This window comes from Terrapene carolina, unplaced genomic scaffold (assembly GCF_002925995.2).
Source record: "Terrapene carolina triunguis isolate 2854851 unplaced genomic scaffold, T_m_triunguis-2.0 Scaffold211, whole genome shotgun sequence".
Classification (NCBI taxonomy): domain Eukaryota; kingdom Metazoa; phylum Chordata; order Testudines; family Emydidae; genus Terrapene; species Terrapene triunguis.
In genome coordinates, this window is record NW_020664562.1 from 17,193,760 (window position 1) to 17,220,973 (window position 27,214).

At 38.4% G+C, this 27,214-nt stretch overlaps 1 protein-coding gene across 2 annotated transcripts in view; it reads left to right on the forward strand.

Moving 5' to 3' along the window:
* The window catches only part of LOC113407478 (collagen alpha-1(XI) chain-like), a 223,550-nt gene that overhangs the window by 113,726 nt on the left and 82,610 nt on the right, over positions 1-27,214 (forward strand). For both annotated transcript variants that reach the window (XM_029912430.1, XM_029912431.1), the window contains 11 exons: positions 552-605; positions 695-739; positions 5,112-5,165; positions 5,798-5,905; positions 12,454-12,507; positions 17,036-17,089; positions 19,564-19,608; positions 19,767-19,820; positions 19,906-19,950; positions 23,805-23,858; positions 26,593-26,646. In XM_029912430.1, coding sequence (XP_029768290.1) covers positions 552-605; positions 695-739; positions 5,112-5,165; positions 5,798-5,905; positions 12,454-12,507; positions 17,036-17,089; positions 19,564-19,608; positions 19,767-19,820; positions 19,906-19,950; positions 23,805-23,858; positions 26,593-26,646 — 621 coding nt within the window. The remainder of the gene's footprint in view (positions 1-551; positions 606-694; positions 740-5,111; positions 5,166-5,797; positions 5,906-12,453; positions 12,508-17,035; positions 17,090-19,563; positions 19,609-19,766; positions 19,821-19,905; positions 19,951-23,804; positions 23,859-26,592; positions 26,647-27,214) is intronic.

Below are 27,214 nucleotides of genomic sequence, written 5' to 3' on the forward strand. Positions count from 1 at the left end.
TACTCTAATGAAAATGCAAACACTGAAAAAAGGAGTCAGATTCTGAAGGATCTGTATATATGGGAATAGCAGATGCCTATATGAGAGTAGAGTATGGCACAGAATGTAAATTTGTGAGATTTTTTTTTTTAAATGATGGGGAAGGGCTAGTAGAGTGATATACTCTTATGTCTTTATAGCTAACATGTAGCTTCTGCCCTGTGCAGACGTCATTAACACTGGTGTGTTCTCCTTATATTTTCAAAATTATCATAATTTCAGATTATTTATGTTGTGAGTTGATGTTTTTAGCACATCGCTTTCATTTGAAATTTCCAAAAGTATAAATCCACAGCAAAACCATAAATAGATCCACAGAAAATCTGAAAAACACTTTGATATTCCCACAAGTTTTCTTGGGGGCAGTCAGCCAGAAAAGCCTGTCTGCCCAGGATTATTCCAATGTCTTCCTTTAGACTACTTGTGGTATCGTTAAGGTAAGTGGATCGTACTTAGAAAACTATTTGTTAACTGACTAACATACAGAGTTTTTCTAATTCAATGTATTTTAGGGGCCTCCAGGTCCTCAGGGTCCAATTGGCTATCCTGGTCCTCGTGGTGTGAAGGTATGATTCATTTTTTTTTTTTTTTAAATCTGAATATTTGAAACTTTCTGGTTATGTACAGTGAGGCAATTTCTCATTGCTTTCTACAGGGAGCTGATGGTGTCCGTGGTCTGAAGGGCTCCAAAGGTGAAAAGGTAAACATAGAATTGGACTTGCTTTTGTTAAAAAAATTGTGTTTTTCTGTGTTCCAGTAAACAAAAGGGTCTCCTTTTTTCAGTGCTACATCTTTTATTTCCTTACCACAAGCAGTGTTGTTACCAGACAGCAGTGGTTACTTTTCACCATCCCAGGGGAACGTACCAAGCCTGAATCTCCACTGCCCTGCACCTTGCATAGCTGTTTACATCTGTCTAAAAAGGGGGGGAAGGATAGCTCAGCGGTTTGAGCATTGGCCTTCTAAACCCAAGGTTGTGAGGGGGCCACTTAGGGATCTGGGGCAAAAATCAGTACTTAGCCCTGCTAGTGAAGGCAGGGGGCTGGACTCAATGACCTTTCAGGGTCCCTTCCAGTTCTATGAGATAGGTATGTAAAATTCTACCAGATCAGAGCAATAGCAATTTGCGCCCACTTTGCACAGGTGTAACTGACTACACACAAGGTGCAGGGCAGTGGAGAATTAGCCTTCCCTCTTTCCCCCACTGACAATAGTGGATCCCTAGAAGCTTGTCACACCCAGACACTTGTGACAATTACTACTTTCACTACTGTGATTCATACTATAGACTAGATTCTGTATTTCTTATACACCCAAACCTTCCATTGTCTTCTAGACTTTCTGGTGTCTGAAATGCAGACAATAGGCCAGATCCTTTGCTATGGCAAAAATGTGCACAGCACAAATAGGGAATGTACGTGCAAATGTGATTAAAACTCACCTTTGCATTCTCCCAAATCTGCTGCTGCTGCTACATTCAGGGCCAGTCCCCCTGCGTGAACTTAGAGCACACTCTGGCTGCTGCAACCTCCATTAGCTTCTAGTGACCTCTTGGGGCCAAAACCCCAGCCAAGGATTGTCGTAGGGATATCCTAGCCCTACCCCCTTTCTTCAGTGTTATAACTGCAGGCAGTGGAGGAGTGGCACAAGAACCTCTGTGCTAACTCTATCCCACTGGAGAATCCTTGCACTGGGCTGATCCTTCTGGGGATGGATGCACAAGTTTTAGCCCTGGTCTACACTAGGACTTTAATTCGGATTTAGCTGCGTTAATCCGAATTAACCCTTCACCCGTCCACACTACAGAGCCAGTTAATTCGAATTAAAGGGCACTTAAAATCGATTTCTGTACTCCACCTCGACGAGCGGAGTAACGCCTAAATCGATTTTGTTAATTCGAATTAGGGTTAGTGTGGCCGCACACCACCGAATTACTGTGTTTAAGTTAATGGGGTAGTGTGGCCGCACACCACCGAATTAATGTGGTTAAAAACCGAATTAAGGTGCTTAGTGTGGCCGCGCACAATCGAATTTATACAACCTGTTTCCCAAATTCGAATTATCTAAATTCGGATTAATCCTGTAGTGTAGACATACCCTTAGAGTCAGTCTGTCCCAGAACTGCAGTTCAAACAACCATCTCACGCAGGCATATCTGGCCATATTGCTCTCTTACCACAGAGTGTACATTTATTTTCAAGACTGAAGATTCACTCTTGAAAACTGCCTTTGACATCAGTATTGGAGATCTGCCTGCAGGATCAAGTCCCTGAAAGGAATTTCATGCTTTTATAAATCTCAGTTTAATTAACCCAGCTAGCTGTTTCAGGGCTGCCCATGAAATTCTGCAATTATAATAACTTTCTTCACTATATGACCAAGCCTTATATAAACATGAGCTCTTATTCAAAATATAGCAAACATGCAATGAGGATAAATAATTAACAGATTTTTTCCATATTGATAAATAATGATATAGCTCTATCTCCACAAATAAATAGATATAAAGATAAACAGTGTTCAATAGTTCATTGTGTTCTTTGAATAGGACTTTAAAAACTAAGGACATTAAAGACCTCATGACATTAAAGACCTCCTAGTACTCTCTATGATCCTAACAGTTGTTTGATGGTAGCTGCTGTATGACACAAAACATTAGTGCACGCCTCAAAATTGAGACTGATGTACCAAATACATAGAAACCCCTTAGACTCCAGGACATGTGCTGTAGTGGAGCTTATATGTCTGTTACATATAGGCATTATTGATTTAGAGCAGTCAAATACTACTATGAAAAGCACAGTATTATGAGAAGACAAAGATAGAGCAATTGATTGATTTGGCACACCATTATTGATCTCATGTGGTCCCAAAGTTGACAAGGGAGTTATGACTCTGCAATGACCAATAGACTGTGACTAGAACTCTGTAGGTAACAAAAACCAAACAAACAAAAACAAAAAAAAACAGAGTAGGGCCATAGAGCATTAGTTCATGGATTCACTCTCACCTCCAAGCTGAACTAAAATCAAGTTCCTCTAGCTTTCGGTAGCTGGAACCTCACTGTGACGATTGAAGAGTTTCAGTTCATTTGGCAACTTTTTGATCTGTGATAGGCACAGTGTTCAATCCTCATGGGTATGCAAGGTGTCCTTATTTATTTGGACAACATTATTGTCCATGGATATAATTGAGTAGCTCATAACTAAAGCATTTTTTAGCTTTCTCATGCTCTACTTGATCAACACCTCTCTTTAAATTTTAATAAATAGGTATTTGTAACTCTAGAATTTTAATATCTGGATTATAGAGTGACCTCATGGGCCCTTTTATCACTATCACCCAAAGCACAGACAATCTGTCAGTTACCTAAACCTTTCCCTAGTGTGTCTTTTTCCCATGAATCATGACCTTCTACTGCACCTCATACTGTTTTTTAAAAGATTGTAAGGTTTTTGCACAATGAGATTTGACCATACTTGTAAGTTTTGCAAGGAAATTAAAGCGCTGACATATCATGGCATGTTTCTCTTGATCCATTTACCTCTGGAAACACTTTTGTCATAGAAATAATTCTCCTTCAAATATTGAATGGAATAAAAATAATGTTATGGTTTTAGGTTTGTGGGCCATGCCAAATGTCTCTGGTTGGCATGGGAAAAGAGAAAACGTATCTAGATATAGGAGTGCAAACTGTTGAGGATGGAGTACAATGCCCTTGCTGTTTTATTAGCTACAACTGGAGCACATTGTCATTAATTCTAGACTGACATCACCAATACTTCTTCGCCTGAAGCACATCAACATTATAGTGAACCCCTTTTCTACAAGTTCATTCAGCAGAGAGAGAGCTTCCGTCCCCAACAATGAGGAACAGCACCTAAAAAATGTACTTGCCAGAATCTTCTATGGTCTTGATATCAGAATGGTAGTTGTGCAAAGACTGAGATGTAGAGATAGCGGACCAAAAACTCCTCTCAATTACACTAGTGCAAATCTGGAATAATTCCATTGATTTCTTCTGATGTCAGTGGAATCACTATCCATGTGCTCAAGTGTAACTGTAGAATTTTCCTCACTGTTGTCTATTTTCATGGAAACATGGACAACTACATAATGTCTTTGAGGAGATTAGCTATCTGTAAATAAATAGTCTCCACTAGGATCCTAACATGTTCTGATTCAATCACATGTACAAACTCATCCTTAAAGTGTCAGCGTGTTTACCTTTGCCATACTGACTTGATCATTTTCTTATAATTACCCACAGAATATAGGTTTGTATCAACCAATGAATGTAACCATTGAGCCACCTTTCATGCTTTTACATTTGACCACTCTAGGTGGACACTACTGTTTCTGTTAGCTCTGTGTGGCACCATATGCTGTGAACATGGGTGTACGTATGTTTACATGAATAAAGACATGTCTTTTAAAGTTCAGTGTGACCACTTTTAGTTTTATAAAGGAGTTACTAGATCAGTAAGGAATCTGTTGACCTTTCTTTCATTAAACTTTAAGAGTTTAATTCCTTTATTAGTCCATCCTTTGGATCTGCTTTCTTTTATGATGCTATTGGGCCTCTAGTAAAAATAAATAAATAAAAAGGATGAATAGTTCTGCCAATGAACAGAACAATATTAAGGTTTAGTTGCATTGTCAGTCCATCAACCAATTATGAAAAAGGATAAAGATCTTATCAGTAGAAAGCATAAACAGAATACAAACTTTAATATATAAGGATAGAATTTAATGCAGAAGATCATTGTCTTCTATGAAGAAGTTCAGAATAAATACAGAAATTTATGTCCAGCCTAAGAGAGCTTCCCCATTATTCACAACTTTTTCCCAAGATGAGCAATCATTCAGTGTAGCTGCATAGATATATATATTTTTGGATATAGTAACTGCCATATTAAAATCATTAGGCATGTGAAGTTCTAAATTGAATGGAGTTACTGCTGCTGTGCATTTATTACACTCATCCACTCAGATTACCTAATGTTTTAATTCCATTTGTAAAAGTCTCTCTTTTAATGAACATATTTTTCTATATGTTGTGCTTTCTTTAGGGTGAAGATGGTTTCCCAGGATTTAAAGGTGACATGGGTCTTAAAGGTGACAGAGTAAGTATTTATATAGGAAAATATAGTACTTAGAAATTATAGCTGTTAGCCTGTGAATATCACTTTAAACTTATTTATAATTAAATTTTAAAAAACAGTGCACACATGTAGATTTGGGGCCAGATCCTCACATGGTGGGAATCAGCATAACTCTATTGACTGCAGTGGAGCTCACTAGTTTACACCAGCTGAGCTTCTGGCCTCAGACTTCATGGTTTTAAGCTAACATTACCAACAGACTACTTAGTTATCCAGGCATCCATATTTTCACACTAATTCCATTCCATGTATAATGTACTAGATTAATCCTTCAGGGCCAGATTCTGGCTGGTGCAGGGGAAAAGGTGTAACCATATTTCACAGGGGGCCACACCGATCCTCCAAAAGTGGTGTTAATACACACCCATAGCCTGGGTTTAAGTAACTCCATGCACAACCCCTGCACAACCCCCACAACATGAATTCTGTTACTAGCACAAAAGCACTAATATTTTTTCCTAATCTTCATTTACATTAGTTTTCAAGTAATTGTTTGTTTTATAAAATAAATCTTAAGATGTCCTGCTATTGCAAACAGTGTATTGGTATGAGCATAGGCAGTGGATCTGTATTTATAGCATATTGAATTTTAGGGTGAAGTTGGTCCACTGGGTCCACGAGGAGAAGATGGCCCTGAAGGTCCAAAAGGTCGAGCAGGTCCAACAGGGGACCCAGGTGGTGCTGGGCAGGCTGGTGAAAAGGTTAGTAACCAACAGCTAATGTAAAGAAACATTGTCTCATAATGGAGATCAAACCAGGATTTTCAGCTCCAAAGGCTGGTACTGCTGAAAGTAGCTCCTTTAGCTATCAGATAGTGGTAGGTTATTATGGCTGCTGAGGGCAGCCACTAGAGTGATCTCAGACACTACACAAATAATGGAAATTATTATTTTGTAGCTATACATAGAAATGCATAACACTTCCTGGCACATGAGACAGCTAAGCCCTGTCCTGAGGAGTTTACAGTCTAATCTAACAAAGACAAATATAATACAAAGAAAATTTGACACCAGAATGGATGGAGACAGTGCTGGAAAGTAGTTTGGCATTGAAAGGCTACACAGAAGATCTGAAGGAGCAGAAATTGTATGGTGAATGGGAAGACATAAGTTGTTTTAAGTATAAGGAGTATCATGACAAAAAACACAAAATCAGGAGTGGCAGAAGGAGAGAAAGGTGCTATTAAGAAGGAAAACTGAACAAAGTGTGGGGCATTAGAACATAGTGAAAAACAAAGACTGAGATGTATGGAGGGCATATGATGTAGAATCTTGAAAATGAGAATAATGATCTTGAACCTGATATAGAAAGAGAGAGGACACTGGAAAAGGGAATTGAAGGCATGGTATGTAAAAGGTCAGAGTGGCATTTCAGTGCAGTGTTTTGGGTAGCCTGGGCCAGGAGAGAGGTAACACATAGGAGATCAAAAATGAGGGAGCTTGTGGTAGAAGAGAAGTAGGGGGATGAGAATATAGGATGGAATCAGGAGGTGCAGTGTTTTAATTAGAGCTGTGTGGAGCAAAGAAATTGTTTCACAGAGGATTGTAAGATTTAAAACATTGACTTCATTCTGAATTGGAACAAACTCCCAAAATTTCAGAATTCTCCACAAAAGAAAAATCTCATTTCATTCATTTCCTGTCCAATTGGTTGTGTGTTTCATTTTGACAAAATCAAAATGTTTTGTTTTGATTCTAACTTTATATATATATATATACACATTCACATACATACATATACACATACATATACATAACACACACACACACAATATCAAAATGAAAAGCCCTTTCAAAAACAAACATCTAAATGTTTTGTTCAAAAAATATCAAAATGGGTCATTTCAACATTGTTAGAACTTATCCCCCCACACACAACTTTTTTTCTGAAAATGAAATTTTGACAAAATCAGCACAATTGTGTGACGTGTTTCAGTTGACAGAACTGCATTTTCTGATGGAAAATTGTTTCATCAAAGTTTTTCTGACCCACACTAATTTTAATTCTGGCTTTACCTCAGTATGGCCTTAAGAAAGTCATATCACCTTTCCGTATCAGTTTCTCTATCTTTAAAATGGAAGTAATGGGACTTAACCTTGGAACCTCATGGGTCTGATGTGACGATTAGATTCATAGTGCCCTTTGAGATCATCTAATCTGTTCTTCCTCTATAACATTGTCCATAGAACTTCCCCAAAATAATTCTTAGAATTTATCTTTTAGAAAAACATCCAATCTTAAAAATTGTCAGAGATGCAGAACCCACCATAACCCTTGGTAAATTGTTTCAATGGTTAATTACCCTCATGGTTGAAAATGTATGCCTTATTTCCAGTCTGAATTTATCTAGCTTCAACTTCCAGCCTTTGGATCATGTTACGCCGCCTTCTGCGAGATTGAAGGGTCCATTATTAAATATTTGTTCCCCATGTAGATAGTTATAGACTGTAATCAAGTCCCTTAATCTTCTCTTTCTTAAGATAAATAGATTGAGCTCTTTGCATCTATCACTATAACACATTTTCTAATCCTTTAATCATTCCCATGGTTGTTCTTTGAACCCACTCCAATTTACTAACATCCTTCTTGAATTGTGGGCCCCAAAACTGGACTCAGTATTTCAGCAGCAGTTGCCAATACAGAGGTAAAATAACCTCTCTACTCCTACTTGTGATTCCCCTGTTTATGCATCCCAGGATCACATTAGCTCTTTTGGCCACAGGATTACATTAGGAGCTCATGTTTATCCATCATGACGCCCAAATCTTTTTCAGCATCACTGCTTCCCAGGATAGAGCCCCCCCCCAATCTTGTAAGTATGGCCTATGTTCTTTGTTCCTAGATGTTTATATTTATCTATATTAAAATGCATTTTGTTTGCTTGCTCCCAGTTTACCAAGTGATCCAGATAGTTCTGAATCAGTGACTTGTCATATTCATTATTTACTATTCTCCCACTTTTGTGTCATCTGCATACTTTATCAGTGATGGTTTTATGTTTTTTTTCCAGATCATTGATAAAAGTATTAAATAGCATAGGGACAAGAACTGATCCCTTCGGGAGTCTGCTGGAAACTCACCAGCTTGATGGCCATTACCCATTTATAATTACATTTTGAAACCTATCACTTAGCCAATTTTTAATCCATTTAATGTGTGTCATATTAATTTTATATTGTTCTATTTTTTTAATCAGAATGTTGTATGGTACCAAGTCAAACAATTTACAGAAGTCTAAGTATATTATAATAACTATTACTTTTATCAACCAAACTTGTAATCTCATAAAAAAACTGAAGTTAGTTTGATAGGATCTATTTTCTATAAACCCATTTTGACTTATGTTAATTACCTTATCCTCCTTTAATTCTTTACTAATCAATCCTGTATCATCTGTTCCATTATCTTTCCTAGTATTGATACTATAATTACCCACATCATCCCATTTACCCTTTTTAAAAAGTTGGCACGACATTTGCTTTCTTCTGGAACTTTCCCATTGCTCCAAGACTTATTGAAAATCAACAGTAATGGTCAAGCAAGTTCCTCAGCCAGCTCTTTTACAACTCTTAATGCAAGTTACTTGGACCTGCTGATTTAAAAATGTCTAGCTTTAATAACTGCTGTTTAGCATCCTCCAGAGATACTTTTGGAATAGAAAGAGTGTTATAATCACCATATGATGAGACTATTTCATCTGTTTTTGATCCAGGTATAAAACAGAAATATTTATTGAACACTTCTGGGTTTTTTTCTGCATTATTGTTGATAATTCTACCATTTCCATTCAGTAATGGACCTATACCATTGTCAGGATTCTTTTTGTTCCGAATATATTAAAAAAAAAAAAACCTCCTTATTTACCTTAATTCTGCTGCCCATAGATTTCTCCTTGTGTTTCTTTGCTTTCCCTTACCAATTTTCTACAATTCTTAACTTCTGATTTACATTTATTAATATAAGCTTCCACTTTCTTCCATTTGTTATTATTTTTATAGCTCTCTTCACTTGCCCTCTGAACCTGGTTAGTTTTTTTAAACCATCAAAGCCTTCTTCCTAAGGTATCGGACTGAGGCTTTTTGGGGGGCAAATAGTAAGGTGTTCTTAAATTATTACAATTTATCATTCAATTTATCTGATTAAATTCCTCCTCACAGCTGATCTGGCTCATAATTGGCCCTATTAAAGTAGTGTGTGTGTGTGTGTGTATATGTGTGTGTGTGTGTGAGAGAGAGAGAGATCTGGACTTTATTTGCTTGCACGTTATAAATGTGATCATGTCATGATCACTTGTATCTAAGTTATCATTACATTTCATTTCTGTGATCAGTTCCTCTTAATCTTTTAGGACAAAAGATCTAATAAAAATACTTAAAGTCTATACAGTATTTAAACATATAAAGGACAATATAGATACTCAATGTTAAGAGAGATTACCAGAATCATGGACTAGAGTTTCAGCAGAAGGAACTAAAAAGGAAGGAACATATTTTAGCGATAGTAGAGATAGAAAGAAATCCTCTTTCATTATAAGTTGCTTCTTGTCATAAACATAACATTACTGTTCATAATGATTTATTTACATGGCATGCTAGAAGTTCAGGAAAAGTTATATTTATGATTTGATACTGGAACCATTCATAAGCTGTCATCAAATAACTTAACTTAAAAGTCAGTTGACTCATTCCAAGAAGAATTATTTTCAGTCTTATTTAACTACTGGGAGCTATTTATGAATTAATGTTCCCCAAAATATTGCAAAATACCCTGCCAGCTGATAACAAGGTCATGAATCAAATAACATATAACAAAAGAAGGCTAGAACTATTATCCTGGATGAATGGAAGCACAATTCAGATTGGGATATCACTTTGTATTCAATTGTAACTGGATCAGTGAACAATTTCTATTAAAACAAGAATTGATAGGAACTTTTCCCCAAACCATAACTGATTCTTTAGTTAGCTTCTTTCATAGAATTTCTGAATGCTGCATTTTCTGTTTTCAGCCAGGACTGAGAGTACTGAAATACCATGAAAAAGGCTATTCCTACACCATATCTGACCTTGCAAAAACATGAAAATATTAGGATTCTCATAGGAAAGTGTATTGTTGTCATGAGATTTACAAATGAATGTACCATTTAAAGAGATTTTCACTATAGCCAACTCCAAACATTCAAAATATGAGTAAAAAATCATGAGATAGGGTAAAAACTCATAAGATTTTAAAATATAACAAATTTAGAGTTCTGTTAATTTGTATTCTGGTTTTTGAGCCTTAAGGATTCATTTTTTCCCCACCTTTATTCCACAAAGTCTAGCGAGTTACTCGCCCCCCCCCAATTGAAAGCTGAGATTTTCCCATAATCCTCTTGATTTCAGGAGCTGGAGCTTTAAGAAAAATACCAAATACCAGGAGACTTGTGACAGAATTATAAGAGTTAGCATCACTGTTGTCTTAGTTTAGATGAGCCTCTGAAATATATTTGATCCAGATTATTCCCATTTGTATGGATATTAACTCCTTATATTCCATATCCTGAGTCAAATGTCCAGCCTGGATGCTGGGCCAATATGTGATGGATTGGGGAAGAGTGCTCACTGCTCTCCATGACATGGGGTGGCTGCAGAATTGCACTGTGAAGGCATCTGCAGTCTAATGGTTGGAATAGTCTCTGTGACCCTAACATCTTCCCACACCAACATGAGGGTGGGAAAAAAGGAAGATCCATGTAACAGCAGCAATCCATGCCCTGTCCTCTGCCACTCACTGGGAGGTCCCCACTATGCAGAAGGTGCCGAACCCAGTCCAACTCCCCAACATCCTGAAGACCACTTTGGTCCTTCTGTGTTCCCCACTTTCATGTGGCCCTGCTTCCAGGGAACCCTCCACACCCAAGGAGGAAGGGGCTCAATTTGCTTAAATAATAATGCCAGCGCTGAGCATCCTGAAGAAAGAGCAAATGGGCAGCAAGGATCTCGTCACCAAAAAGACTCCAAATAGTCAGCTTGGTTCTGGCTCCCATTGAAATCGGGAGCAAGACTCCCACTGAATTTATCAGGGTGTGATGCAATGTTACGCTGTGAAACTTTTCTTTTAGGGGATGCTACCTTAAGTAGTTCTAATGCATTCAACTGGTTTTGATGTGAAATATAACTGTCAGTGTGGTTATCTTTATAAACGGCTGAATTCTTCTTTAAAAATATCTCCTGCCAGGCACAAACAAGCTTTCACTAACATGAGTTATATTCTGCATCTTTATTCATCTGCTTTATTTTTTTAAGAACACGCATTTATTTTGTCAAATGCCACTTTCCAGGCAGGAGCTCCCCCATATCTTTTTTCTAGCATCCCAGATTATTGCTGGAGTACAAGATTATGTTCCATTCTCACATCTTTTCTGTAGAGACCACACTTCAAAATTGTGATGGCCTGGAATACTGGAAGAGTGTTTACAATACTCATATTCTTCTCTAGTGGCTCTGGTCCTTAGAGACCAAAACAACTATTCCTTATTTTTGAAAATGACAAATTAGCACACATTCTTTGTTTTATCACCTAAGACTATGGAATGGGACCTACACTACAAAATCTGGACACAGCAATGTTCCTCCTTCCACCTTCAGGCAGTAGAATTAGTAACATCAATAGCATCAATCTACTCAGCCTATTTTCCTGTCTGATACTGGGAAGAGAGCCATCTTTCTCAAAACACACCACATATTATGTGATATTGGATTATTCTTGGGGGTTGATTTTCAATGATGTTTTCTGAGATAGTTTAGAACTCTTCAAGACAACCTGTAGAGCTTGATCTTCAAATATCCATTGGCTTTCATGGAGATTATAGATAAAGAAAACACATTAGGCATGATATGGTGAAACATTAAGAGCACTAATTGGCCTGTTATGGTAATTGCCTTTTGTGTTAAAGGGTGTGTTAATGTTTTGTTGCCACCGTCACTTCATTACAGTGTTGGAAGAGTGTTTGGGTGAAATCTTGGGTTCATTGAAGTCAACGGCAAAACATCATCCATTTCAACAAGATTAGGATTTTATTCTTGGAACTGAGGTTTTGGAAACAAAGCCAATCGACCTGTTCTCAGGAGGGAAATAGGTGAAGTGTGAAGAAAAATTTAATAAAATATTTGTTTGTATTTGTTATGGAAGGAAAAAAAATCTATATAAAGTTATGACTAAACAACTAAGAACTACTAGAAACAATATATATTTTTTAAAATTTCAGGGTAAACTTGGGGTTCCAGGACTGCCAGGATATCCAGGAAGACAAGGTCCAAAGGTAAATGAGTTAGTTTTATTTATGGCACTCAAGAGTGGATATGCTGTGGACAAATTAACCACAACGGCAGCTGTTCTGTTAGTCATATATTTAAGGAAGGAGGACACGAGCATCCAAACCCCAAGTTGTTTCTCATTCTGTCTTTTCTGACCATAAAATTTTAATTTATGTTAAAAAATGTGTTAGTGGTCCATAATGAACAACTGTTATAGACCTATTTTCCCCTTCCCTCAACCATACAACTTTTAAGCCCCTACCAATATTACTTGCATTATATCTGTGCCAGCAATATACTATTACAAACATCATGGACTGTTGAAAAAGAGCCAACTGCTGATACTCCTGCTTCTTTAAGACTAAAAGCCATATATTGCCCCCAGAACTCACGCTGATGTTCATGGGAATTTGCAATATGGTCTGAGGACCCAGATATAGTCCTTAGACTCTCACTGCCATGGTTCTGCCATCTTTCACTAGCTACAGAAAGAGCCATCTAATATCTCCAACACACTTCCAAGTGTGTGACCATGAAAGATAGGAGTTGGACTCTTACAATATTGTCTTTCACAGTTTTCTCCATATTTTTCCTTTGCTTCTGTTAAGAGGGACTGATGTCTGTTGCTTGACATTCATATAACCAGAATGCTTAGCTTTGTTCTTTCTCCTGGGTTAATCCCCTACCTTCTGTCCACAATTCCCTGTTTTGTTTGTTTCTTTTTTTTGCAGTTGTCCCTCCCTCATTTGGACTCTGTCGTCATTAGAAAATATCTGTGTTAGCTGGTTCTGTTTCTAAATTATTTATAAAGATTTAACAATGGTAAATTACATTTTAAAAGGATCAGTTTAACATATCTTTGAGAAATGGCTCAGTGTAGACTAAGCAAACGTTAGAAAGACCTATTAAAATCATTTTCAGACTAGGCAGGAATGGGAACGCTAAAAATGTCAGGGACATTTCCTGTTGTCTGTGGAAGTCCCCCTCTACATCATACCTTCAGAGGTATGTCAAAGATGAGACCAGCTGGGAATGCATAGTACAATAAATGAAAAGCTCTTACCCCTTTAGCAGGACTCAATGTAATTTCAGTAAAATATTGAGCTTTCCTGTAGGCCAGTGGTTCTCAAACTTATTTGATCAGCTCCCCTTCTTTGTGTCTGTAGTAGTCTACCCCCCCCCTCCCCCTCCACACACAAGTACATATACTGCCATCCATGGTCCTTCTATATGAGCCTCAGCCACCTGGGATTGGCAGCCAGAGCTCGTAAAAAAAAAGCACACAGCTCGGGCCTCCCTTGACACATTCCCACGCCTCCCTTGGGAGGTCCACCCCATAGTTTGAAAACCGCTGCTCTAGTCTAAATTCTAGGATCTGTTCTTACTTCCAAATTTGAACTAGTGATTTTTTTGACAGAGATAAACGCTTTCTGGATAACTAACTGAAGTATTTTTTATGCCTGTAGCCTACAATTTGGCCCTATATTTCTGCTAAGTAAACTCTCGTAAGAGTATTTATTCACTGAATATTCCGTGTTAATAAAATAGACCCTAGGAGTCTAAGGAAAGTGTTTCTCAAGGTGAATACTCTTGATAAAGAGATCCTTTCTTGCTTCTGCCTTTTAACCTAAATGTCTGAGATTTCAGTCTTCCTTTTTGTTCTCTTTTGAAATGTCTAAGATCAAAGAGGTTTTACATTATTCAGTATTAAGAACAAAAAACAAGTACACTTCAAAGAAAATTGGTGGATATTTTCCAATATAGATGTCACTGGGAATTTAGTTAAATTGAATTAAGTTAAGTTAAAACTGAAATTAATTCAAATTATACTCACTGTTGGCTATTCCATGAAGTTTAGGCAACCAGATTAGAAAGGGTATTGACTGCTACAATGCATCAAGTCACTCAGGGCCTGTTCTTTGGCCACCCTCACGCATGTTGGGTAGCATGTTTTTCTACCCATAGTCCTGTTGAAATCAACATTAAAAAGGATGATGGAATCAAAGGTGCATATAATCTATAATGGTTGTCTAAAGGAAATAAGAAGTCCTGTCCCAATAGTCAGTAGATGGTTCAAGGTGATTTTTTTCTACCACTTATTTGCCTTGCATGAATTTGCTTCTGTGTGCAGTTTTTAGGCACAGGTACCATTATAAGATAATTTCACTATATTTTTCTTAAAGTTAGTACTCATCAGCTTGATTGCAGGAATACTTCAGTACTTAGCTATAAATATTTAATATATACAGTATTCTAAGCCTTTCATACTAATGTCTGAACAGTTTTTCTCTCTTGTACGATAACACACATTTTTAAGGGCACAGTTGTGGCCTCATACAAAATTAGACTTTCTTCAGGTTTTATACACTGAATCACAACCAGTGAAAACAATTCAAACAAGAAATTCCTTTCTCTGTTCACTAAAACCATCAGCACTGGGGTTGTCTGACCCCCCAAAGACAACTTAGTTAGTGGATAAATGGAATACCTTGTCATAAATAAAGTATATTAATAGGAAACCATGAAGAACTTAAAAACAAAAATAGAGAAAATAATATTAGTTGATGCTACAAAGAGAATGGAGCAGTTCTTTCTTACACTCTGGCCATTTACAGTTTAACTAGCTGTTTACCTGTTGCTAAACCAATAATAAAAAACACACTAACATGTTGTGCATACAAAGATGGATGAGCTCTCGCAGCAGGGAACTGAGCAGAATATGGCCAGTACTACCCTATTGACAGGCCAAACCAAACATGCCTGTGATTTTTCATCTCCCATAACTTGAAAGTAAGTTGTGTCAAGTCAATGGTCTTTTTTAACCCCAGGTCACCCCCCTAGCAAATCAGTGCACAGGCAACTGACAAGCCAGCACTATCCTTCAGAATGGTATGACAGAAGTAGAAAGGGTAAAGGATTACATGGGGGGGCAGGGAGAGAAAGGAATAGATCCTGGAAACAGCTGTATTTGTTGAATCATGTCAGTTCTCCTTGTAACCATTTTGTTGTGGTGGAGGGAATGGTGACATTTGTAGCTCATTAGCTAAGTTTAACAAATATTTTCCTGATGGTCACCACATTTTCTAAGTTCTCTCTGTAAACCGTAGAATATTAGGTTCTTCCTTCACAGTGAACGCTTCCTAGGGACAGGGTTAATGGTTAATTACTGTGAGTATCCATTTGCTTGCCTAAATTTCATGCACCACAACAGCGTATAACCTCCAAATTTGTTATGTGTACACCATTCCATAGAGTAACTGCATGTGATTGTCCAATGGCCACCTTTTTATGAATAAAGCGACCAACTTTGTCAATGTTGATCATAACACTGGAACATAAGTATCATTTTCATTTGAAAGATGAGAGAGGGGCATCACTTAGCAAGAAGCTCTTTTGAGGAGCTCTTGTTCCCTTGAAGAATATCCCTGCTGATCAGGGTTGGTAAAGGTATGGTCTCCATGTAAGTGAAAAGCATTAGTGGTTATCTCATCAAAAGTATTTCTTCTGACTAGGAAACTCAGGGCTTTTTGCTAACTGCACACTGTCTAATCCTGGCAGAGACCCTCCAGTATTAAAGCTAATCTGAGAGCTTGTTAGGGTATTATATATATTTTAATATAGACGTGGGTGTCTGAAAATATATGAGAGAGAAGGTGTCCATAATAAATAGTAGGACCTATTCTTCAAATAAATACATATATACAACTGCTATTGAAGTCAGAAGGCATGGTGGACTTTGTCAGGGGAGATGGGGAAAAGGTGTAGGTAGGGTTTAGCAAGCAGTATCATCCCAGATTCAAGACTCTTTCCTGAAACTCAGCCCAAGTTATGCTCTGGGCTTTATGCAATCCCACTGCACAACCACACTTAGACCGTCAGTGCTGCGTTTACAGATCTCTGTAAAGAGGAGTTCTGCTAAAACAGATGCTTTCTATTGAGTTACCTAACTTGAATAGAACTGGAGTTTTTAATGTTAGTCATAATGTGTCTGTGAAATGTGAATGTGAACACACAGTAACAGCCACTTGAAAACAAAAGTGCAAATCAGCCCTCTTAAATAGCTGAGCAAAGAACAATAAGGCCTACAAGAATGCTCTTGTGCGGCACTGATACTGCATTAAGAAAATGATTTTAGTTCTGCCACTCTGATTCAGCAGAGGCAAGTTCCCAAGATTTATTTCATTGGTCATGATCTAATAAAATCATTTCTAGTGATGGTTAATGAACTTTTCTTTCTCACTGTTAACTAAAATTGGAAAAGATTTGTCAAACACTTTCTTATTGATGTTAATGAAAAATAATGTTATTACTTATGTTGATGTTTTTAATGCATTCAGGACTTGAGGCATTATGGTAAGTTAATTTTTAGATATTCACCAGAGCTGACATCTTTAAAAACTATTTCCATTGATCTAGTTGTAATGTACATTTTGCATCAATCTGGTGATATGCTTTTAATTCTAGATTAAGTACTGGATGTATTGTGGTGGTGTGACAGATATTTGATGATATTTGCATTCATTTCTCATACAGGGCTCCACTGGTTTCCCAGGATTCCCAGGTGCCAATGGAGAGAAAGGTGCAAGGGTATGATATACTTTTAAAAAAACCCACAATGCTTAATTAGCCTGTGGACCTCTCTGCTAAAATATGTAAAGACAAGAAGCTTCAAGAGAACATTGAGATATTATAGCACTGGGCCTTTATCTGGATAAGACTGAACATCCGCAGTTACATAAAATAGGATCAAACTACATGAGACATAAATCCTCATGCTTCAGGGCATTAACATAACCACTCAGTATCTGGGATAGATAGAAGTTCTCTCACCAGGTAGCTTATTCAATTGTCTATTAGGGAGTGTTTTTCATCTTCTGAAAGATGGACTGAAAGTGGACTAGGTAGACCACTGGCAAGAACTATTTTCCTATCTTGTGAATTATCTAGATACCATGCAATTTAACTTGGATTTTTTATGCATTCTGATTCATCAGACTATCGCAAGCAGGATGAAGAACATATACTTATCAAGTGGAAGTAAAATGTCAGATTTTGCTGTTTCATTTTTTGAAGCACATGGGGAGAAGCTAATATGCAGCATCTCCAACTATAATGAAAGAAAAGGGGGGGGTAAGAAGAAGGTCACTGCACTGCTGCCTGTAAAGCTCAACTAGATGTGGCTGATCGTGTTGTTAGAAAGCTGATAACATTATCAGAAGTGAAAGGATGACTTGGAACTCGTAGATGACAACTCAGTGAGACGTTAAGTCAGATTGAAGTAAAGAATATCATTACTGTGCCTACCAATCAATTTTATTTAGCAGCAAGGAATCAAAAGCACAGATTCACCACTTTAAATATGAAAATTTTGAGAAACAACTACATTTTCAGTTTGCTTTTTTTCTTAAGAATGGTTTTAGCAGGGCCACCAAGAGCGGGTTCGGGCCCTGGTGAAATTTTTTTTTCGGGCCCTTCAGCAAGGGTGGACCGGCTAAACAGGGCCGACAAGATGGGGGGAAGCCGGGCCCCGGTAATTTGTATCGGCTCCCTCTCTCCCCCTCCCCCCCCCCGGTCGGCCCTGGGTTTTAGCTGAGCTGAAGGCAGTTCTTTTTTTACTGTGACCAACAAGGAATGTTTAAAAAAAAAGAAAAAAACACATTCAGACCCTATTTTTTGGATAAAGCAGTATTAAAAAACATTGTTCTGAACCATCAATCAGGAGGCTAAATTAGGAAACCTGAACCTGTAACATGCACAAGAACACACTTTTAATATGAAAATATAAAGTTATTAGATGTAAAAAAAAGCCTCAATTCAGCCAGGCATTTAACCATGGACTTCTGAATTGGGCCAGCATAACTGGCTTTTATCTGTGACAGGTAGTAGCAATAGTAGTATAGTCTAAAGACCTAACCATGGATCAGGAATTCATTGTGGTAAAACACAATGAAAAGACAGTCCCTCCCTCCAAGAGTGGGTCTACACAGCAACTAGACACCCACGTCTGGCCTGTGCCAGCTAACTTGGGCTTGTGAGGCTCAGGCTGCAGGGCTGTTTCACTGCTGTGTAGACTTCCGGTCATGGGCTGAAGCCTGGGCTCTAGGACCCTCCTACCTCACAGGGTCCCAGATCCTAGGCTCCAGCCCAAGCCCGGAAGTCTACAAAGTAGTGAAACAACCCCGTAACCCAAGTCCCGCGAGCCTGAGTCAGGTGGCATGGACCAGACATGGGTTTTTTCTTTGCTGTGTAGACATACCCAAAGAGCTTACAACCTGAGTAGTATTCTAGTACTAAAATAGTATTCTCTTGTATGATGACAAAACAGTGAGAATATGCATGTAATTCTTTTAAAATGAGAACTTCATATGAAGATCCCATTTCCACTGGTTAGATTTTAACAAGTAAAAGTCACAGTGTTTCTTTTTTCTATCAGGAGAATATGGCTCCTTGAATTAAAAGCTTCTTCACATTAGAATCCATTACAATCCCAGCGTAAAGTCTACCTCATGAAAGGGGTCTATAGATTCTCCGTATGAAAGATATATTGGAGCTACATATTTTAAGGGCCGAAATGCTGGCTCTGTACAAGGACTATGCAGTATGGTCCCTGTTCCTTCCTACAAAAAGATCATTGCCAGTGCTATTTCCCTTCTTAGCCAGTGGAGCTGTCCAGAGGGAGTGTGATGTACCATCTCCCAGTATGGTGCAGTGGGCCTGCTGCCAGGGAGCTCCAAGGAGAAATTCTGGCTTATTCAGAATTCCTCTCAGGGACTCCAGTGGCTGTGAATGGGCCATGCAGCAACATTAACATGCTCTGGTGCCAAGGGCAGAATCTAGCCCTAACGTAGAAGCCAATGAATAAAGCTACATGCACAGTGATTTCAGCAAGATGGTCAATTTTAGCAAAAACCTGTTTATTTAAATTAAAATGCACAGCAGAAAGGAGGAAAAAGAGCATTTAGTCCTAGGAGAGCTGCACACTGCCTCATATCAACAGCAAAACTTTCATTCACAGTCAAATGCCACATGCTAAGATGATTGATTTGAATTTTCATTGGCAGGGTTTACATGGCAAACCAGGTCCCAGGGGACAGCGAGGACCAACGGTATGTACTTCCTTTTGTTTGTTTAAAACCATTACTTGCATTCCCTTAGTGATTGCCACCTCTGTGATGTTTAACACCTACTGTAAAAATGCATGGCTGACTCTGACACACTGTCCTGTATGACTATCATCATTTGTATCTGTATCTCAAATCAATAGGGTCCACGGGGATCAAGAGGCCCACGAGGTCCCACGGGAAAACCAGGCCCTAAGGTAATTGTCAGATGCAATTTGCTGCAAAACTGTTTCTCAAAGAAAATCAGGCTTCACCTTTGAACAAATTGTTCTTATTTTCTAGGGCACTGCAGGCAGTGATGGCCCTCCTGGCCCACCAGGTGAAAGGGTAGGTCTGGAATAGCTTTTCCTCCTCACTTTATTTCCTGCATCTCTTTCTTTCCTCTTTCTCCTCTCTCCCCACTTTCTCATGTCTTTGAACTTCTCTGGCTAGGATGTGAAGCAATTGCACTGTCATACTGTACCTCAAGGGTGGACTTTCTTACACTGCTGTCCTTCCTGCCCAGCTAGAAGCAGGAATCCTTGAAAGCTTGTTTTTCCTCTCAGACACCCAGTTTTGCATACCTAAGAGATTGGGATCATTGGGATGAGGTTGGGATCACCATCCAGATTTTTGGGTGCATATTCAAACAAACCAAATTACATTTCTGAGCTTTATGAGATTCTCACTGTTAATAAAAATGTCCCGTTCAGCAGAGTTGCTGTTAGTATATGGGTTTTTAAAAGTACTCAATGCCTCTAAAAGCTAATAAATTGACAGGAACTGATTCTTTTGTCCTAATCACCTAATTACATGCTTGAGAACTCCTACTGCTGGGTAAAATAGAATCCACTGCATGATATTAAATTTGAATCAATACACACTCAAACAGAGTCTGTATACTATGCAGTAGCACATAGAAAAATTATAAAATTGATTTGTAATCACAGAACAAGCAATTTAACTCCTACAGATAAGTAAATCTGCCCTTTGACTGGGTTACTTGGAGAAGCTAAAGTTTGGATGACTGCATTTTGTTTCATCCCAATTTTCACACAAACATATTTGTGGCTTATTTTTACACAGCCATATAGAGCACATGGATGGTATCCTTTAAAAAAACAAAACAAAACAAAACCAACAACTGAGTTCCCAATTGAGATTACTTTTCCCTTTTGACCTCAAGAATGTTTGATTCCAGTGTGCTCAAGCTGTAGTTTCTTACGCAACCTAGTGTTGTCCCATGTTATGATAAGCCACATCATCTGCCACATTTCCATGTTCAGGATTGATACCTGAATGCACTAACAGATGCACAGCAACAACAAACAAACTTTGCTGGGAACATGTGAGAAGTCTGAAAAGCAGTAATGGCCAACAACACCTGCAAAGTTAAAGATTGGAGACCAAGGATGTATGATAGAAATAGTATTAGGAGACGGTAGAAGTGTGTTTTGTTTAGAATCTGTTTTACAGACATCTCAAGCTCTCACAGCTTAAGTGTCTGCAGGAACCAACATTGAATCAAATATAGTGAACGTTCCCATATAATTGCAAACAGAATGTGTCAACTTTTAATCAACATCTCCTCCTACAATGGAATGTGCATGCCTGTATATTTCTATGAAAGTTAAAAGTCAAATCTCTGCTCACAAAAGGTATGCCAGCACTTCTGGTGGAAAACCATTCAACATATGCAGAAAAATGCATTACAGCTACATGTAAAATATAGGTTCTATTTAATAAGCCTTTCATCGATTTCCTGTGATTTTTCATTAACTGAAAATCCCTGGAGTAGAATCTCACCCCAGAGTCCAGCTGAGCTGCTGGTGGAGCTGAAGGGTGGTAACTGGAGTAGGGGTAATACAGAGCAGGAGGTGAGGTTTGGAGTGACAGTTGGGGACCTGGAGATGGTGGTGATGGAAGAGGCAGGGAACCGCTGGGTGTCAGGTGAAAGGTAGGGAGCTGAGTGGAACAGGGGTAGGTGGGGAATGAACCACAGTTGAGAGGCAGAGGGAAGAGGTGGGTGAAGTGGGAAGTGTGTGGGAGTTAGGGGTGTGGAACAGATGAAGTGGAAATCCGGGGTAGGGGAAGGATTGATTGGAGGAGGGGAGGGAATGTTGAGTGGGAGTAGCAGGTTAAACTGTAGATCTCTCCACATCACAGAGCCTGGAGACAGGCTGCAGAGAGCTGGAAAGCAGAGCGCTAGAAGGAGCTGGAAGGCTGAGTCAAGGGGAGTGGAGTTAGGAGGCAGTGTTGTAGGGAGTGGGCAAGAAGGTAGAAGACAATGGGCAGATCTGAGGGGAAGCAGAAAAAGCATCAATGGAGAGGAATGGATTAGCTCAAAGGTATGCTGTGTCACAGGAGCTCAACCAGCAGTTAATCTGGGAGTGGCCCTTGTGTACTGTGGCCATGTGCTCTAAAATGAGGCATATGACAGGGGGGAGAGTTGTTAGCCAAAAAAGAGAGGAATTTTAAAAGACCATTTCTGTCTGGTTAGAAATATTCCAGCTGCTAGCCATGTAAATATTAAACATCTATCCTCCATAGAAAACTTTTAAAAAACAATGACACAAGGAAATGTACATTTAATAATGTGATATTAGAATTCTAGAGTATTCTTCTCACATACTCCTACTGGCTTGAAATCTGCAACTCATATTGTGAAATAAAAAAATGCAAATTTCTTTTTATTAGACAGCCTTGTGGCTTGAGGATCAAAGGGGAAAATGGATTTATGGCCAAGAAAGTGCTACTAGCAATAAATAAACCATTGAGTTCTGTTCTTCTAACCGTATTCCAGAGAGGGACCAATTTGTTTCATGTTTTGGACAGTGGATCAGCCACTTTTAATATTTTTCCTCAAATGTTGTCCTATTTTTGTTAAGAGTTTCTGGTTTATAAGCAACTCTCCTTACCTTTTTTGTTTCTGGGTGTGATGCAGACAGTTGAATCAAGGAATGTACCATATGGAGCATACTTAGGGGTGGGGGTTGGAGTTACAGGTACAATTTATAGATAATGCTCTAGAAAATGTGCATAGTGCTATAAAATCTCAGAAAAAATGTATATTTTGAACATTTTCTGGTTAACCATTTGGTTGAGCCTCATTCACTAATAAATGATAATCAAGTTTTAAATAGGACTCAGATTCACTTAGGGGCAAATCTTGCCTGCTACTGAACAAACAACCCTTTCCCTCACGCGTACATAACACTTCTCCCACTGCAAGAGAGACAGCCATAATTTGGCTCAAAGCCTGCATTTCCTGACGTCCCAGTCTGCAATGAATGAGGTTTAAGGAACTCTGAGACAGCCAGGGCTTTATCACAGGAGCAGAACGTAAAATCACCATCCCTTATGAATTATCTTTCTTTTCAGGACTTTTGCTTTAAATTTCTAACATTTTGACACATGATGTCTTAGTAAAACCACACATCATATACCAGGTAGAGCAGGACAAGTCTTGCACTGTATGACTAGGGTACATATTTTTGCTGTGTGACCACAGAAAGTAAGATCTGAATGCTCCTTTTTTAGTTCTTTGTATAGTGTGTGCTCTAACACAGACAGAGCCTTAAAATAATCTGATACTAGGCCCCATTCAGCATATCAACAGCAAATGCTTACAGTAAAAGTGACAAGGTCTTGGTTAATTTTCAATGACAGCGTCTAAAACTAGCCATCATGTGAGCTACTTGTTTATTTTACTACTTTAAAACTTTCAAAAAAATCTCATACAGTAAAATCTTTTCGGAAACGGCTCCTCTGTTTGTTTTTTTCTTGCAAGAATTTTTTTCTTGATAGACACAGACATTAAGATACTTCCCATTCAGCAGGAGTAATTTCGACAGTACCTACAGATTTTGACAATACGTTGCTGAGTGTGAGAACTGGCCAATATGAGTAACAAAAAGCTGCAGTGCAGTTAGGTTAAGAACAATTGCACATCTCTTATTGGAACTGAACTTCATAGAAAAATAATCAGTGTTTCTTATTAATTAGTGGGCCCTAATTTTGTATGTTCCACACAGGTGTTCTAGTGGGACTTTGAACTGCTAACAGTATTCACATGCAATATGTAGCTCACTTTATCCACATGTCCATCCATGGAGTTTGTGTTACGTAACTGAAGCAAACTCTTCAGTCCAACATTATAGCATCTGGAATACAGTTTACCCTTTTGCTTATCTTCATATTAGGGACCACAAGGGCCTCAAGGACCTGTTGGATTCCCTGGACCAAAGGGACCTCCTGTAAGTATCTTTTTAAAGTATATGTAATAATTATGCAAATTTGGCAGAGAAAATTTTTGAAGTCAATGTATGAACAAGTGTGTTAGAGCTTGCAGCTGAGGTGTTGGGCTGTATTATAATTAATCAAGTCTGTCCCTCAATGCATGAGGATTACAAGCAGGAAAACCTCCCCTAAGCTTCTGTACCATAAAGCCTGTTACATAAAACCAAAGAAGTCAGATATTCAAAGTAAAGGCTGAGTCTGTTCTATTTGTAAATGTTGCAGTCCGTATGATATTCACTGGTGGGAGGACTGAGTTCCCTGTCTTTTGCCGATGTAAATATTCTTATAAAAGTAGGGTATTTTAAAAGGAAAGGAAGAAGAGACATCTTAGCTATCATGTATGAGAAATGTGGCACACTAAGGGTTACCATATAATTATTTAGAGGCTTTCTATACTGTTATATATAAATACATATTTAGGGTATGTCACAGTGTAAATTGATTAATCAGTAAGAATACTTTTAGCCATTGAAATCTGTCATGTAAATCCATCCACCTCATACATATATTGTTTAAAAATGCAGATTTCTGACACATAGCTCATTCTGGAGCTGTTTTGGCCTGTCATTTAAGTCCTTCTTAAATTTTATTTATTTGTATAAAAAATAATGGGAACATTGGCTAGGTAGCTGCATTGTACCTTGAAATGTTAGTGATCCAAGACTTTTGCAACAGACCTAGCCTTATATCTCATTTGATGGAAGGCTTAAAAAAATCTCTATTCCAGTGCATGCACACAAGACAAATGAACTGGACTGCTGTGAAGTGGAGAAAACTCATTTACATGAAATCACTTCCCATAATTAGCTCCTCAAAGTTCATCCTAAAGATATCTACACTGAGTTTACACACAGTTTCTCTCTCCCTGTTACTTTCTGTTCCAGATCCTGATGGAATTTATTTTGAATAAGTTATCCAAGCATACAGCCAAAAATCTGTGGAAAGGCTTTGATATTCTGAGATCAAAAGAATCTTTGGTTTAGAATGATAGGTATGCCAGAGTCTTCTATTGGAATTAGCTGGTTAAGAATCCTAATGGCATTTTTATCAGGTGCCCATAAAGGTCCAATGTAAAAATGGGGACTGAATTTTTTCAGCAATTTTAAAGAACAAAATATAAAGTGGGCAGTACTGATAATAGAACAACAAGAAAAAAAAAGGTTGAAAAGTAGTATAATGGGAAAACAAAATCATAATCCTGCAATCTGATTAATACAGAGGACACTGGTTTCAGTGTAGTGTATTTCATTTCCTATATTACTGTTGTACTTGGTTGTCAGTGTAGCACCAGACTTTGTCTGAACAACATGTTTTAGAGAGTATGTGATATTCACTATACAGAGTAATCCTGATAAGCCTTAGTATGCTGTGCATATTAAGAGGATGGGTGTAGAGTGAAATTGATGTGTCTGTTGATTTCTTTCCTCCATCCACAGAGATGACTAGCCACCACTAGAGGTCTCTCTTCCTCCCTTTTCCCTTCTGCCTAAAATATTCTCAAATTAATATAAAACTATATGGTCTGTTACTGGCAGACGATTACTAAATGGAGTACATTGCACAAACTGGATACAATTTTGGTTTAGTCATGTATTCCTGATTGACCAGGATTAGTTTATAGCCTTTCAAAAATGTAGGACCTAATTTGCCATGGTCTCATACTTCTGTTCTGTAGTACCTTTCCCTGTGAGTAGTCCTACTGTAATGAATAAACCAGATTGGTAAAACCCATGGGAGAGGCACAGAAGGTCAAGTAGAGTTCCACTTCTATTTTCTTATTGCTGGAATAAGAGACATTGATCCAAGAGGATCCACAGGAGGATGAGATTACCCACACAGAGGTCACATGCTCCCATACCAACTGGGAAGTCCCAGCCTTTCCCACCCCGCTCCCCACAGAATCTTGGCAGTATGGCTCCAAAGGACTCCCATGGCTGCAGCTACTCTCAGGTCCCTAACTGTGGAAGGAGTTTTGTCAGGAAGGTAGCAGTAACAGTCTAAGTCCATGTTAGCTTTCCTAGATTATTTTTGCAGGCCCACTGGGATTCTGCTCCCCACATGCATAACCCATCTCTGGTCCAGGAGAAGGAGGTGTGCTAATGATGCCACAAAGTCAGTTGACCCATGCCTGTGCAGGAAGAGAAAATTCATGCCCTTTGTGCCTGGATCTTGGGAGCACAGTCTAGACCAATGGTGCTGCCCTTGGAGTCTGGCTGTGCTCAGTGAGAGTCAGGGTGGCAGAATCAGGTCTGTGATTTTTTTTCATCACAATTTATTTAGCTTACTCATTTTGCAATCTTACTGATGCTGCCCTATGTTAAACAGTGCCATAGCCACAACTCACCAGAATCTTATCTTTAAAACGGTTTTCATTAACTCGGGGATGAAGTACAGGATATGAGAGGACAGAAAGTAGGGACTTTGAATTTTGGAATGTTAGACATCCATTTTGAACATGCATGCACATATACACACATAAAATCACCATCCAGACAAATTTACATAAATTAAGGAGTCAGCAGAAAAATAAAATATTAAAATTGTATCAAGTTGCTATCAAAGCAGTAAAGCTTTTCTGAAGGCTGGCCTGAAAGTCTGAAAAGATCATAGAGATTTTAGGGCTAATTGTATACTCTTTTCAGAGCTAGAGATGACTGAGAAACCTCTGACTTATTTTGCTTGCAATTTCAGGGGCCACCTGGGAAAGATGGCTTGCCGGGGCACCCAGGACAGCGGGGTGAGACTGTAAGTACATTGGTTCTACTGTTTCAGGCTGTTGAACACCTGCTTAGTTCACTGTGATCTTTAAAAAAGTTGTCAGTTAATACTTAGTTCCATTGCTTTATACCGAAAATTGCAGGAAAAAGTGAGAGGCAATTTTTTTATTGGTACCTAACTTTGTTTATAGAAAGCAAAAATCCGTTAAAACTCAGTGGGGGCAGATGTCAGACAGCTTAATTTTTTCTCCATGTGGTAAAGGTGAGATTATTTCTGGTTGTTCCCCGTTAAATAACATCAAACTGATCATAAGTATACAATAGATAGTGAGGCAACATAATACTCTGTTATCAGCTTTGAAGAAGACATGTGAGGAACAACATAATATTTGCCACTCTCACTGAGAGCCTTGTAAGAAGGCAGAAAAAGTATTAGTGCCAGCCCACTAAGAACTTGAAAGCTAACAATTTAGAAAAGTAGAAGAGTGATTGAGACAAAAATACACAGAAAACCATATAACAAAACAAGAATTGTTTGGGTTTCCTTACTTGAAGGATATCTCTATAAACATGTTGTACATTGGAGAAGGACTCTA